This window comes from Diceros bicornis, chromosome 13 (genome assembly GCF_020826845.1).
Source record: "Diceros bicornis minor isolate mBicDic1 chromosome 13, mDicBic1.mat.cur, whole genome shotgun sequence".
In the NCBI taxonomy this organism is placed as follows: Eukaryota; Metazoa; Chordata; class Mammalia; order Perissodactyla; family Rhinocerotidae; genus Diceros; species Diceros bicornis.
The window spans coordinates 51,017,172-51,031,462 of NC_080752.1; the positions used below are offsets into that span (position 1 = coordinate 51,017,172).

The following is a 14,291-nucleotide window of genomic DNA, read 5'->3' on the forward strand; positions in this document are numbered from 1 at the left end:
CATGTTCCTTCCACCCTCTGATGATCTTCCAGTCTGGAAGGACACTGTTTCCCCAAAGGGACCAGGGCAGGGGTTACAGCAGCAGCAGCAGCAGCAGAGGCAGCTTTATCTCCAGATGTTTCCAGGGCAGCAGCCAACCCTCATTCTGACAGCCTTGAGCACACACTGCAGTAATTACATTATTTGTGGCTTCAATTTTGAATCCATTTTCTGGTCATTGTACAGTAACTCAACGGTTCGCAGTCATTGCAGGAGTCCACAGCCTGAATGCAGTTCCTCCACCCCCTTTCCATGGCAGTTGTAGTTGCAGCAAAAATTATCCCAATCAATTTGCGTCTTAAAAGGAATTGAGCAGCCCAGAGAATAAGTGAAGGCAGAGGAGCCTGGCGAGCGCTGGGTCGATTCCAGGTCTGCTCTGGTCAGGCTTGGAAGAAAACACAGACACTCTCTGGGCTGCTGGCTCAGGTGCTGCCTGGCAGTCACTCATCTTTTACTTTTCCACAAAACATTTTAAAATAAAGACAATAAGTGAAAGTCTCTTTTAATGGGGAAAGGCCTCCTGGGCCTCATGTAGAGGGAAGGACTAATTCAACTAGAGCTGCTGGGGTGGGCGTGGCCAGGCTCCGTGCCTCTGCATCTCCTCACCCCACAGGGCCCAAGGTGGCTGGATCCAGCTGGTGGGAAAGGCAGTGGAGACAGGAACCTCTGCCTGGGGAAAATGAATTGTGGCTAGGTTAATTAGAATGAGGCCCAAGTTCACCCCCCTAGAAGAGTTCTAATGATGCTCCTGAGGAATGCAGTTTAAAAAAACCAAAGATCAAAAGAAAAAATAAAAATCACAGAAAATGGGGTTCCTCGAGGGATGGAGCGTGCCCAATGGGGAGCGTGATCCAACAGCAGAAATATCTCTGGGCCCAGACAGTGGTGCTTCCAACCACAGCAGGTGTCTGTCTTAGGTATATTAGCAGAGGGACTTTAAGGGAGAGCGATGGCAGAGAGAAGCCACTTAAATTTTTTTTTAGTGACGTATAACACAATATAATAAAGTACGTTAATTTTAGGCACAGACTTCTATGAATTTTTACATATAACTGCACTTATGTAACTACTGCTTGAATCGAGATATAGAACACTGCCAAGATCTAGAAGGTTCTCTCCTCCCCTTTCCAGTTAACATCCACTGCATGCTCCTCCCTCCACCAGAGGTGACCACTGTTCATTCACTCAACAATATATTTGTAAGGCTCACCCGGGATGTTGTGTACAACAAGAGTTTGTCCTTTTTTATTTGCTGATTCAAATTCCACTGAATAATTATACCCTACTCTATCCATTCTCCTGTTGATGGACCTTTAATTTATTTCCAACTTTGGCCATTATCAATAAAGTGTCTAGGAACATCCTTGTAGGCGTACATTTAGCTTCAGTACTTCCAAACAATTCTCCTGAGAAGTTGAATCAGTTTTCACTCCCACCAGCACTGCGTAGAAAAAAATAAACCTCAAGCCCTCCCTCCCACCATACACAGAAAATCAGTTTGAGATACATCATAGAGCTAACGATGAAAGATTAAAAAAATAGAGCTTCTAGAAGAGAACATAGGAGAATATCTTTATGACCTTAGGACAGACAAAAACAGAACATGAAAGGCATTAACCCTAATGGAAAATATTGATAAATTGGACTTGTTTAAATTAAGAACTTTGCTCCTCAAAAGATACTACTAAGACTGGAAAAGGCAAGCTTATCCGTAATAGATATATGCAATACATACAGCTAACCAAGGGCTCCTATCCACAATACATAAAGACTCCTATGAATCAACAAGAAAACGACAAGCAACTCAATTTTTAAAAGTGGTTGAAAGGCTCCAAAAGGCACTCCAGGAAAGAGAAGATTCAAATTATTTATTAGCATATGAAAAGATGCTCAACATCTCTGGTCATCAGGGAAATACCAAATAAAACCACAGTCAGATACCCACTACAGAAACCACCAAATGGCCAAAATTTAAAAATAATTTGAAAATAAAACAGACTTTGCCAAGAGTTAATAAAGACGCAGAGAGACTGCAACCGCCAACCAGCGCTGGAGGGAGTGGAAACTGATGCAGCATCTTTGGAAAACTGCTTGGCTGAACATATGCACACCCTATGACCTCACACTGCCTGTCCTACGTGTGTATCCAACAGAAATGCGCACATCAGTACGCAGAAGACATCTACAAGAATGTTCATCGCAGCACCACTCTATGGCCCCAGATGGAAACAACTCAAACCTCCAACAGCAAGTTTGATTTTTAAAAATCGTGGTATATTCATAGAACGGAACACTACCCAACGATGGAGAACAATAGATACTGTCATATTCAACAACATAGATGAATCTCTTGGATATATTGGAGGGTGAAAGAAGCAAGACTCAGAAAAGTACACATTGGTATTCTATTTACATAAAGTTCAAAAACAGGCAAAACTGGTGTACGGCACCAGCAGTCAGAACAATGATTCTATAGTGCAACAGTGAAAAGGCAGAGGGATGTGTAATCTAGTGGAAGAGATGGATAATGATCACATAATCACACACACACACACGCGCGCACATGCACACACGGGGTCAGGGTTGTGAAAGAAAAGTCCAGTGTTATACCATGGAAGCAGGGAGACCTGACCTCGTCTGGGGGCTTGGGGAGGGCTCCCCTGAGAGGAGGAGGAGGAGTTAGCCAGACAAAGGGCAGGGCAGAGGTGGGATGGGGAAAGGGAATTACAAGGAGAGGGAACAGCATGTGCAAAAGCCCTGAGGTGGAGGAAGCATGGCACCCTGAGCATGGCAGGTATGGCTGGAACCCAGAGGCTGAGGGAACGAGCAGCACAGATGTGGCTGGAAGATCACGTTGGGGCTAGACTGGATGGGCCCTCATGGCTCTGATGATGAAATGGGGAAAGAATGACACACCTTCCGGGGTTTTAAGCAAGCGAGTCACGTGACCTGGTATAGACTGGGGAGGGGCTGTGGCTTTGGTCGCTTGGACCAGTCTGGCTAGACCATCCACAGCTGGGTGTTTCTATCTCAAGTCTGCTCACTCAACACCTGGCAGTTCCACAAAGTGCGGGACTGTAAGTTCCTGTAAGCAAGTGCCTCGGAAGGCTCTGAAGCTCTGCCCTGGGCTCACTGCTGGCTGGGGAAGGTCCCTGCGCTGAATCGCAGGTGAACCACTAGAGAGTCGTCATATTATTCTAGAGATTTTTAGAAAAAATGGACAGAAGACCCAGCCTAGCCCTTTGCGGGGGTTGCGGCCACGTGGGCCTCTGTGTGCTGATTCCAGGCGTTTGTCCTGTGTCCTGACCTTTTTACTGAGCGGTTTTGATTGAGTTCAGTCATTTTCTAGATGGATGAGGCTGGGCAGAGGGTGCCAGCGTGGACTCTGCAGGGAGGCAGATACCTGCCTGCACAGTGTTGGCCGCAGGGCATGCTGGGGAGGGAGCAGGGAGGACGCGGGCAGAGAGGAGGGCGTGCCAGCACGGGGAGAGGGGTGATGGGCAAAGGACCACCCTTTGAGGCTAACAGGGCGAGGTGCCTCTAGTCTGTCTGCAGGTTGGCTCTGAGACTCAGGGCAGTGGCCTCAAAAATGTCAGCAGTAACCATGTTCAATGTCAGGGACCCTCCAACCTCCAGCGCACAAGGCAAGGAGGGGCAGGGCAGGTGGGACAGGGGGCAGCAGTGGGAAAGTGCCTGTCGGTGTGAGGCCCAGACCTTATGGCTCAGTGCGTGGAGAGCAAGGCAGCCAATGTAATAAGAGCAAAGTCCAATATGGCACTTCATACGGGCCAGACACTGTTCTAAGTCCTTCAGAGAGGTGTGCCCATTTTGTAGATGAGAAAACTTGAGGCACAGAGCATTTTGCCCAAGGTCACACAACCAATATCAGAGTGCACAGGGTGCAAGTCCAGGCAGTCTGGCTTCAAGCCGACACTATGCTGCCTTTCTGTGCTGAGATGTTTACCCACAGTGTGGCTTTGGAAAACAGAGCCAGCAGCAGGCAGCATCCCGGCAGGTCTGCACCTGGGAGCCCAGGAGACCTCGATTAGCTACTGGGAACCCCTTAGGAAGACCAAGGGTCCCCTGTGGATGGGCCTCAGTCTTCCCAAGATGCGTGAATGACGCTGTCCCCAAGCTCAGCTGACAGGGATCCTGGGCAGTGATGCTCAGGCTCCCATGCCCTATTCTCACACCATTCATCACTGATTCACTCAATGATCGTTTCACTGAGCACTTTCCATACACCAGTCTTTTAGGTGCCAGGCTACATGAGTTAACAAGAGACAGCCTTCCTTTCAGTGGTGTTGGAGAGAAGGGGAAAGACACTAAACACACACAATTATTTAACTACAAATTGTGACAAGGGCCTTGAAGGAGAAAAGCAAGCATATTATAGGAAGGATGACCTATTCTTCTCTGGGAATGAGGTTCCTTAGGCCTGAGATTTTTAAATGGAGTTCCATGGAACTCTAGGGTTCTACGAAGTTACTTCCAGAGTTATCTAAGCCTTTAAGTTTAATTTCAATTAAATATATATAAACCATATTTTTAAAAACAGTAACAGAAGAGCACACTTATATACTCAAATGTGCTATATGCCACATTGCTCATTCAGGTTTTGACAGCTACCTTTTTTGCGTGTGTGTGAGGATGTTGGAACAAAGTTCTCTAGTCCATTCTGTGCAGTTATTGGAGTTTATTGTAAATGTGTCACCAATGATGCAGGATGCAACCTAACATTTATTTATTTTTTTTATTTTTTAATAATCAGGTGTGGGGAAAATTGTTCAATTGGATTTACTAAATTTATTTTTATGAACTATGATTTTCTTGTTATTTTGCAGCCAAAACAAAATACGAAAACGTATTGAATGCTGAGGCCAATGTCAGATTTCGAGTGTCAATCACAGCCTCTGCGGTCAAATTGTTGGAGCCATAGAAGCAGCTTCATTGTTTTGAGCAAGTCTTTTTATGGCTAGTAAATGTTGCACATTTGAACTTATACATTATTTGTTTTATATGTATTTTAAATATTGATATTCTGGGTAGGATTTCAACTAAAGAAAAAACAAGTTTGAAAAATGCCAGCTTTGGTCCAGAGGTGTTGGAGACCTGGGCTGGCCTCCATACGGCTACCTCCCCAGCCCCATCTCAGGCCCCCACCCCTCACTTCTTACTCCCCTCCATGGTCCCTCATTCCCTCACGGCCTCTGCCAGTGGCCTGGGAACTCCTGATGAGCAATCCACCGCTCCTGGGGGATGACACAGCCTCAGCTGAACTAGGACTGAGGCAGGTCCTGAAACCAGACAGAAAAAGCTCTAAGCCCAACCCCACCCCGTGCTTTGGCCCGTTTTCAGGACCTTGGACAGCAAATGCAGCCTTACCCCTCCCCAGAATGAGAAGAGAGCAGTCAGGGACTGCACACTCACCCTTCTTGGTGGCCTCGAAGCTGTCATGGAAGTGAATCCTCTGGATGTCGTAGGTCAAGGTTGTGTTGGGCAGCAGAGTCCTGTTCCTGTTGATGATGTTGGCAGAAAATCGAAAGGCATGCTCCTCGGCGTTCATGACCTGGGCATTGGGGCCGTCTGCATACTCAAAGATTCCTCCTGTGAGAGATGGGTAAAATTGTGTCAGCTGGGGGAAGCATGGGGTGGGGGCGGGGTACGGCTAACAAACATGCTTGGCTCAGAAGGTTTTATGGACAAGATTCTCCCCCTCCCAATGTTCAATAATATCCTAGATAATTCACATACATAGAAATTGTGCTGGAGCATAAGAAATATGGAAATCTTCCTAGTTCATTTCACTCAGCTAGCAAATTCCTGATAACAGAGACTGAGAGACAGAACTAAAATAAAATGACCAACTTAATAACATTGCTATGAAAATTCTCCATAGAGGGTTGGCAAGTAGAATCTACCAGAATGTAACAAGGATAACATACCATGATCACATAAAGTTGTATCCCAGGAATGGAAGGGTGGTTCAATATAAAGAAATCTATGAATATCATTCCATCACATCAATAGTTCAAAGGGGAAAAAAATATGGTCAACTCACAAAATGCAGGAAGGCATTTGATAAAATCCAACATCTACTGCTGTTAAGAATGCTTAATAAACTAGCACCAGAACAGATACTTACTTCCTTTAAGCATCTTTAGCTCAAATCAGCCTTTGATATCACACTAATGGTGAAACACTAGAGGCATTCTCATTAAAGAAAAAAAAGGAGGAGTGTAAAGATTCACACCAAACCATTAACCAATGAAATAAGAAAGAGAAAGAATTTGGAGACATACCTCTTGGAAAGAAAAAAATCTTATTTGCGAAAGATATAAATGCCTTCTTTAAAAACCCTTAAAATAATCCCTAAACATAAAAACCAGTAAGAACTAGTAAGAGAGTCAAGTTAAATGACCAGTTAGCACAAATTAAGTGTTTCTTTATATCAGCAACAACCAGTAAGAAAACTTAATAGCAAAAGGATTTCCTTTACGATACCGACAAAAAGATTAAATAACTAATAATAAACAAATAAGTGTGCAATTCTGGTATTAAAGATGACAAAAACACCTTAAGTGAGAGACGTAAGAGTAAACTTGAATGAGGAGGAGTGTCATGTTCCTGGATGGTTGGGTTCAAGGGTAGAAGTGTCAGTTTGCTCCAAATTAATTTTTCATTTTAATGCAATTCCAGTCAGAATCATAGAAGGATATATCTTTTACTTGAAAAAGTGACTCTAAAATGCATCTGGAAGACTAAACAGGAGATAACAGCCTAAAAAGAGATGAGAGGTAATTTGCACTGCCCAGATTTAAAATATAGCATGAAGTCAAACTAATTAAAACCGTGTCCTAATGGTATATGAAAACACGGATAGATCAATGGAAGGAGATAAAAGCCCCCAGAAAGAGATGCAAGTAGAGATAAGTATTTAAGACACGATAAAGGTGGCTATTTCCAACCAGTAGGTAAAACATGAATTATTCATTAACTGTGCTGAGACAATTATTCAATTATTTGGGAGAAATTTAAATTAGATTCCAATCTTAAGTTATATATCAAAATAAGTTCCAGACGGATTAAAGATTAAATAGTAAGAAAGGAAGGGAAGGAAGGAGGAAAGAAAACACTTTAAAGCACAAAAAAATATATACATAGGTGAATATTATACAATTTGAGGTGAAAGAGGCCTTTCTAGGCCTTCCAATAAAGTCAGGAACCATAGGAGAAAGATTGATGACTCCACAGAAATAATAGAAAACTAGTATATATCAAAACTACCATAAACAAAAATAAATGGCAAACAGCAAACTCAGAAAAATATTTGTAACATATATGGCAGTATAAAGGTTGATGTTCTTATTTTATAAATAGCACTTAAAACTCAACAAAAAAGACAAATACTCCAGTAGAAATATGTGCAAAAGGCGAGCATGGATGTTTCGCAAAAGAAAAAAAAAAAAAATACAAAGGAGCTAGTAACGTATAAAGAAATGTGCATCCTCCCTAATAATCAAATAAACTCAATTTAAACCAACAAGGAGATACCATTTTTTGCCTGTCCCCTTGGCAGACATATAAAATAAATTATAACACCCAGCTTTGCCGAGGGTGCTTGGAAACACACTTGCTTAACCGTTGGTGGGAGCGGGAACGGGTATACTCCGCCTTCCTCGATGGCCATTAGAAATGTATCAAAAGCCTTAAAAAGGCTCATGTCTTTGGCTCAAGACTTCGGCTTCTAGGAAGTGACTCCAACAGCAACCATGGGCACACAGATCGTGTATGGGGAGGGGAATCTAGAGAAGTCCAACACCAGAGAAACCGTAAATAAACTGCCATTTGCTATACATTTCCATATAGCAGCAAAAATTTAATGATTTGGGAAATATCCATGATATATATATATATATGTGTATATATATATATATATATTTTTTTTTTTTGAGGAAGATCAGCCCTGAGCTAACATCCATGCCAATCCTCCTCTTTTTTGCTGAGGAAGACTGGCCCTGGGCTAACATCCGTGCCCATCTTCCTCCACTTTATATGGGACGCCGCCACAGCATGGCCTGACAAGCGGTGCGTCGGTGCGCGCCCGGGATCCGAACCGGCGAACCCCGGGCCGCCGCAGCGGAGAGCGCGCACTTAACCGCTTGCGCCATGGGGCCGGCCCCTCCATGACGTATTTTTAAGTGAGAAACAAGGCTCACAAAGCAGGAGACGCAGTGTGGCCCCACGTTAGAAGAGGAAGAGCAGAAGGAAGATGAGGAGGACGTTTTATCACCGATGTAAGAACAGGGACATTTCAAAACAACGCAAAGGAATAGTCCTATGTGGCAGATTTCTTAGTTTGTTCTTTCCGCTTCCCTGTATTTTCCAAATAAACCTTTGTTCTTTTTAAAAATCATTCATCGAGGTGTTATTTACATTAAGAAATTCCACAAAATTCACCTCGTTGTAAGTGTACAATGATTTTTAGTAAATTTACTGTGCTGTCCGACCATCACCACGATCCACCTTCTGAGCGTGTCCGTCACCCCAGTAAGATCCCCTGAGCCCACTTACAGGCCATCATCGTTTGCACCCCTAGCCCCAGGGAACCGCTAATTTACTCTCTGTCTCTAGAGACTTGTCTTTTCTCTACATTTCATATAAATGGAATCACACAATCTGTGGTTTTCTGCATCTGGCTTCTTTCCCTTAGCATGTTTTTGAGGTTTACCCGTGTCGTAGCACGCATCTCTACTTCATTCCTTTTTGTTGTTAAATAATATTACTTTCTATGGATGTTGTTGTTGTTAGTGCTGCTGAGTTGATTCTGACTCCTAGCGACCCTGTGTACAGCAGAGTGGAACCCTGCCCGGTCTTTTTGCTCCATCCTCTCATCTTCTGGCGCTGTATCAGACAATGCTCTGCTGCTATTCACAGGGTTTTCACGGCCATTTTTTTGGAAGTGGGTGGCCAAGTTCTTCTTCCTAGTCTGTCTTAGTCTGGAAGCTCTGCTGAAACCTGTCCACCGTGGGTGACCCTGCTGGTATTTGAAATCCTGGTGGCCTAGCTTTCAGCTTCACAGCAACGTGCAGCCGCCACAGTATGACAACCGACAGACGGATTTCTATGGATGCACCACGTTTTATTTACCCATTCTCCACCAGTGAACAAATAAATCTTCCCCCTGCCCCCTAGTACTCCAGCAGGCTTACAATTTGTAACACATAGCGTGTATGCATGTGAATCTGTGCGGGTGTGCATAAACACACTGAGCACGCACACAAAATAAAATGAGAAGAATGCATCCCAAAACGTTCAGAGGGGTTTTCTCTGAGTGGTAGGATTACGAGCGACTTTAATTTCCTTCTTTGTGTTTTCCTGTATTTTCAAAAAGTTCTGCAGTGAACATGTGTTATACTTCTAATCAGAAAAGCCATCATGTGATTGTGTGTATGTATTTAAATGAAAATAAATGATCAAAATACCATATGATCCAGTAATTCCATTTCTAGGAATATAAATTTAGAAAAAGAGATACAGGAACACATTTATGTATAAAGATATTCTTGACAAAATATTGAAAAAAAGAGAAACAACTTAATGTCCAAAAGTAGAAGATTACTTAATATATTAAAACCCACTCTTAGGGCAGAACAACTTGTAGGCATTAACAGTCACAGTAGAGGATGGCATGATATGGTGTCTGGGTTTTGCTTTGAAATAATAAGGGAGGGGTGGATGGGAAGGGGTGCAGATCAGATAGGAGGGGCTAGGGGTTGCTGGTTGATGGGGCTGGGTGGTGGGTATATGGAAATTCATTATACCATTGCCCCTAAGTGTATATGACAGACATTCTCTGTAATAAAATATTCTTTAAAATCATGGTATAGGGGCTGGCCCAGTGGCCTAGTGGTTAAGTTTGCACGTTCTGCTTCGGCGGCCTGGGGTTTGCTGGTTCGAATCCTGGGCATGGACCCACTCAGCAAGCCATGCTGACGCGGCGTCTCACATAGAACAACTAGAAGGATGTACAGCTATGACATATAACTATCTACTGGGGCTTTGGGGGGGAAAAAGGAGGAAGAGTGGCAACAGACGTTAGCTCAGGGCCAATCTTTCTCAAAAAAAAAAAAAAAAACAAAAATTTATATTAAAAAAATTATGGTATAAACAAGACAAAAATAACATATGATGGTAGTGCAATCAGAAACAAGACACAATTACCATTATTTGCAGATGCTATTACTGTCCTCTTAAAAACTCAAGAGATTCAGATGAAAACCTGGTAGAAACTAAACAGAGAGCTCATCAAGGGGCCAGCATACAAATATAGAAAAACATATAGGCTTCCTACCTATCAGCAATAAACAGTGAGGAATTATAAGGAAAAACAGAGACCCTATTCACAAAAGCAACAACGAAAAAATAAAATCCTCTACAATAAACACGCAATTCCTATATCAAGAAAACTACAAAACTTTACTGAGGGTCATAAAGGAAGACTTGAATAAATGGAGAGACATAACTTTCTCCTGGAAGGGAAGACTCAATATTGTAAAGATGTCAGTTCTCCTCAAATTAATTTATAAATTTAATGCAATTCCAATTAAAATCAAAAAGGACATATCAGAAGGGCATACATCAAAATGTTAACAGAGGTTCTTTCTAGAAAGTAAAAAGATGATGGATTGCTTTTACTTAGTACTTCTTTTCCCAGGTCCTCTGCATTTTGTGAGAGCTTTGGTAATAAAAACAGCTTTAGAATACTTAATGACATAGAAAATGCTCATCCTTCCCCCCCGCCCCCAAGCAACAAAATCATATTACAGCATGATACTCATTTATCAAACAAAAAGCACATATCTGTATTCATAGAAAAAAGACTGGAAGGATTTGTACCAACATGTTACCAATGAGTATCTTTAGGTAGAAAGGGTTTGTGGATACTTTTAATCTTGCTCTTTGTAGTTTCTTGATTTTTCCATATTATTTACAATAAATATATATTATTTTTATTATCTTAAAATGTAAAAATTAGAAAAAAAATTTTCGAAGAGAGCCGGGGAGAGGTCTGGTCATTACCTACCCCCATCCCAAAGGAAGGTCAAAGGTCATGGGACAAAGAGCCATTTCCTAGGGCTTCACACCTCCTCACCTGCCTCTCAGACCTTGGCAGGAAGGGAGGAGAGGAGAGAGAGAGGGGCTAATATGTCATAAGGGTGATGATCCGTCTCAAGCCACTGAGACCCAAGCCCAGAGGATACACAATTCAGTTCCACAAACACCCACCCATCTCTGCCACATGCCAACCTGTCCCTGGGCGCTGGGACACCAAGAAAAGTCAGCCCTGGGCCCCTGCTCTCAAGAAGCAGCACTCAGCTGACAATAAGCACTGGGCTGTTAGACACAGTAGCAGAGAGATTCTCAACTCAGGCTCCCGCGACAGCCACACCTCAGCCCAAACCGTAGCTCTCTCCATGGGGGGAGTTACTCAATCTCTCTGAGACTCAGTTTCTCCATCTGCAAAATGGGGTACATACTTCAAAGGGTTGATTGTTGCAAGGAAGAAAGAAAACAATGTAGCTAAACGCGAGGCACACGGTGACGACTTAATAAACGTTAATTCTTAAAGGAGGAGAGAAGCAAGGCTGTTTAAAGAAAAGCAAAACGAATTTTGAACTTCCACATTCTAGGGCAGGGGTTGACAAACTTTTCCTGTAAAGGACCAGATAGTGAATATTTTTGGCTTTGTGGGCCAGATGGTCCACTCACCTCTGCCACTGTAGCATGAAAGCGAAAGACACATGTAAACAAATGGGTGCAGACACATGTAAACAAATGGGTGTAGACACATGTAAACAAATGGGTGTAGACACATGTAAACAAATGGGTGTAGACACATGTAAACAAATGGGTGTGACCGTGTTTCAATAAAACTTTATTTATAAAAACAGGTGGTGGGCTGGATTTGGCCAGAGGGCTGTAGTTTGTCCCCTCTTCTAGGGGGAGGGAAGTCTTTATCTCAGAGGTAAAAGCGCGTTCGGGCCTGGACGGAGAAGGTAAGACTATGATAGTACTGAATTGCTGTGCAAAGGAAACAAAGATGGGATGTTGGGTGTTTGAATGGGGAGGATGGGAGAGAAGGGCCTAAGAGAAAGAGAATAGTTATGAAGTGAGCCCAAAAAGGGAGAAAGAGGAGGAGAATATACCCCAGGCCCAAAGGTGGGTGAGGCCACGGCAGGAAGGGGCTGTGTTGACACGTGATGGCTGGTACTTAGTTTTCAGTTATCCTGCACTGTGCTGTCATCTCCTTCCTTGTGGGAGCCCACCCTGTAGCACAGTCTGCCTCAGAAAGCTGACAGCGGCTTGTGCTCTCTGGGGAAAGTGAAGGCAGGCGGGCAGTGCCCAGCACAGGGTGAGACAGGGCAGAGAGCGGACAAGAGGTGGGATGACAGAGGACACGGAAAATTCAGCAGAGAAGGAACTTGGAACAAGAGTTGGTTAGGAGAAACTGGAAGCCTGGAGCATTCTCAGAGGCACTGCTGGGGCCCCCCCCAACCCCCCAACTCAGTGCAAGGATGGGAGTCATTCTACTCGAATGTGTTAGGGCAAGGTGACTCCAAAAGTCTGAATGTCTTGGGACACCCAGGCAGCCAATATTTGGGTTCAGCATAGAGGTTCAGAGAGCGGGTTCTGGACGCAGGCAGACCTGGGTTTGAATCTTGCTTCCGTTCATAGGCTGCCCTTTCCTCTAGGGAATTGTTCTCAGTTGACGGGAGCCACCTTGCCCAGAAGGTCACACCACTCGCGTCTGCCCTGGGGACAGTCTGCAGCCAATGATTGACTAATACTGGGGCTCAAAAGGGTGTTCCTCCTGCCTCAGAGTAGGCCTAACTCTATGGTGCATGCATGCTCCAGAGCCCCTCCCAACACCCCCCACCTTGCATTCACCTGAGGACACATCTTTGCCCCCAGCCCTGTCCCCTTCTCTATCTTGCTTTGCTCAGTCCCCTACAGGGTTCTCCTAAAGAGCGCTCTTCCTCTCTATCAACCCTGGGCATCTGAACTCCTGCCTGAGGCTCTGCATCTAGGGGTCCTAACCTAAGGCAGGGGTGACATTACTCCAGGGGAAGTATGAACCACACTTATCCTTTAGGGCTTTTGGAGGAAGGGGGCACTGGATCTCATCAAGTGATAAACCATTAAGGTTCTTCCACCCCCTCCCTTCTGGATCCTCTCACCCCCTTTCCCTTTCATGCAGGGGTCTTCGGAAGCTCAGGGTCTGATGGGCCGGGGTTTTGATTCAAACTCTGCCCCATGGAAGAAAGGCTGCTTTGGGTCTCGGTTCCCAGAGAGAGCACCTCGCCCCGCTTGGAGGCTGCTCCCCCATTCAACTGGCTGCTCTCCATTCTCTCCCTTCCCATACATTCCTCATGATCGTTATTTAAAGAGGCTAATAAGTAGGTTGGCACCGTTGATTAATGCATAATCTTAATCATGATTGCATAGTGTAATTGGCATTAATTTGAAGAGCCAGTTCATTATGAAAATAATTGTCACTGCTTTCTGCTTTAATAAAATGGAGCAGAGACACCAGGGCTGCTGAGAAAATGGGATGGGGTGTGAGTGTGTGTGTGATGGGTCGCAGAAGATGTAAGCAGGGGTGGAGCACGGGTGCAGCTGGGACATTTTCTTCCAACAAAGTCTTGAGTGGAAGCCCAATGGGTAAAACAAATAATAATAATAACAGCAACAACAACTGATGATGTGTCAGGGATGATGCTGAGCACTTTCCACCCACTTCATTTAACACTCACAGGAACCTCTACAACCACATGAGATAGAAACTATTATTGCCCCATTTTACATAAGAGAAAACTGAGTCCCAGGGAGGCTAAGGATGTTGTAAAAACTACTCAATGACAAATATTCTTCTGCAACCAAAACCAGCTTGCTAGAGCCAATAATTCAATTTTCAGGAATTTTGAAAGCCAGTTATTAAACCATTGGCAGCTTGAAATGGGCCACAGTGAGAGTATTTACACCACAGAAATCAGCGGATGCTACAAATTAGCACTTTTCTTCTGGAGAGTGTGTTTACTAGCACACCACCGCCCAAGCCCATTTCCATCATCCGGGCTCTTACAGACTTGATGCCACAGTTCCAGAGAAGGCTCTGGAGCCCTCAGGGCTCCACTAAGCCCAGCATGAAAACCACTGCTCATGCCTAACCTCATCTATGGATGGTGCAA

The 14,291-nt window shown here is 44.0% G+C and overlaps 1 protein-coding gene across 1 annotated transcript in view; it reads right to left on the bottom strand.

Annotated features, from left to right (window-relative positions):
• GRIK3 (glutamate ionotropic receptor kainate type subunit 3) overlaps window positions 1-14,291 on the bottom strand; it is a 221,393-nt gene that overhangs the window by 84,503 nt on the left and 122,599 nt on the right. Inside the window, exon 2 of the mRNA XM_058553711.1 lies at window positions 5,470-5,646. Within this exon, the coding sequence (XP_058409694.1) occupies window positions 5,470-5,646 (177 nt within the window). The remainder of the gene's footprint in view (window positions 1-5,469; window positions 5,647-14,291) is intronic.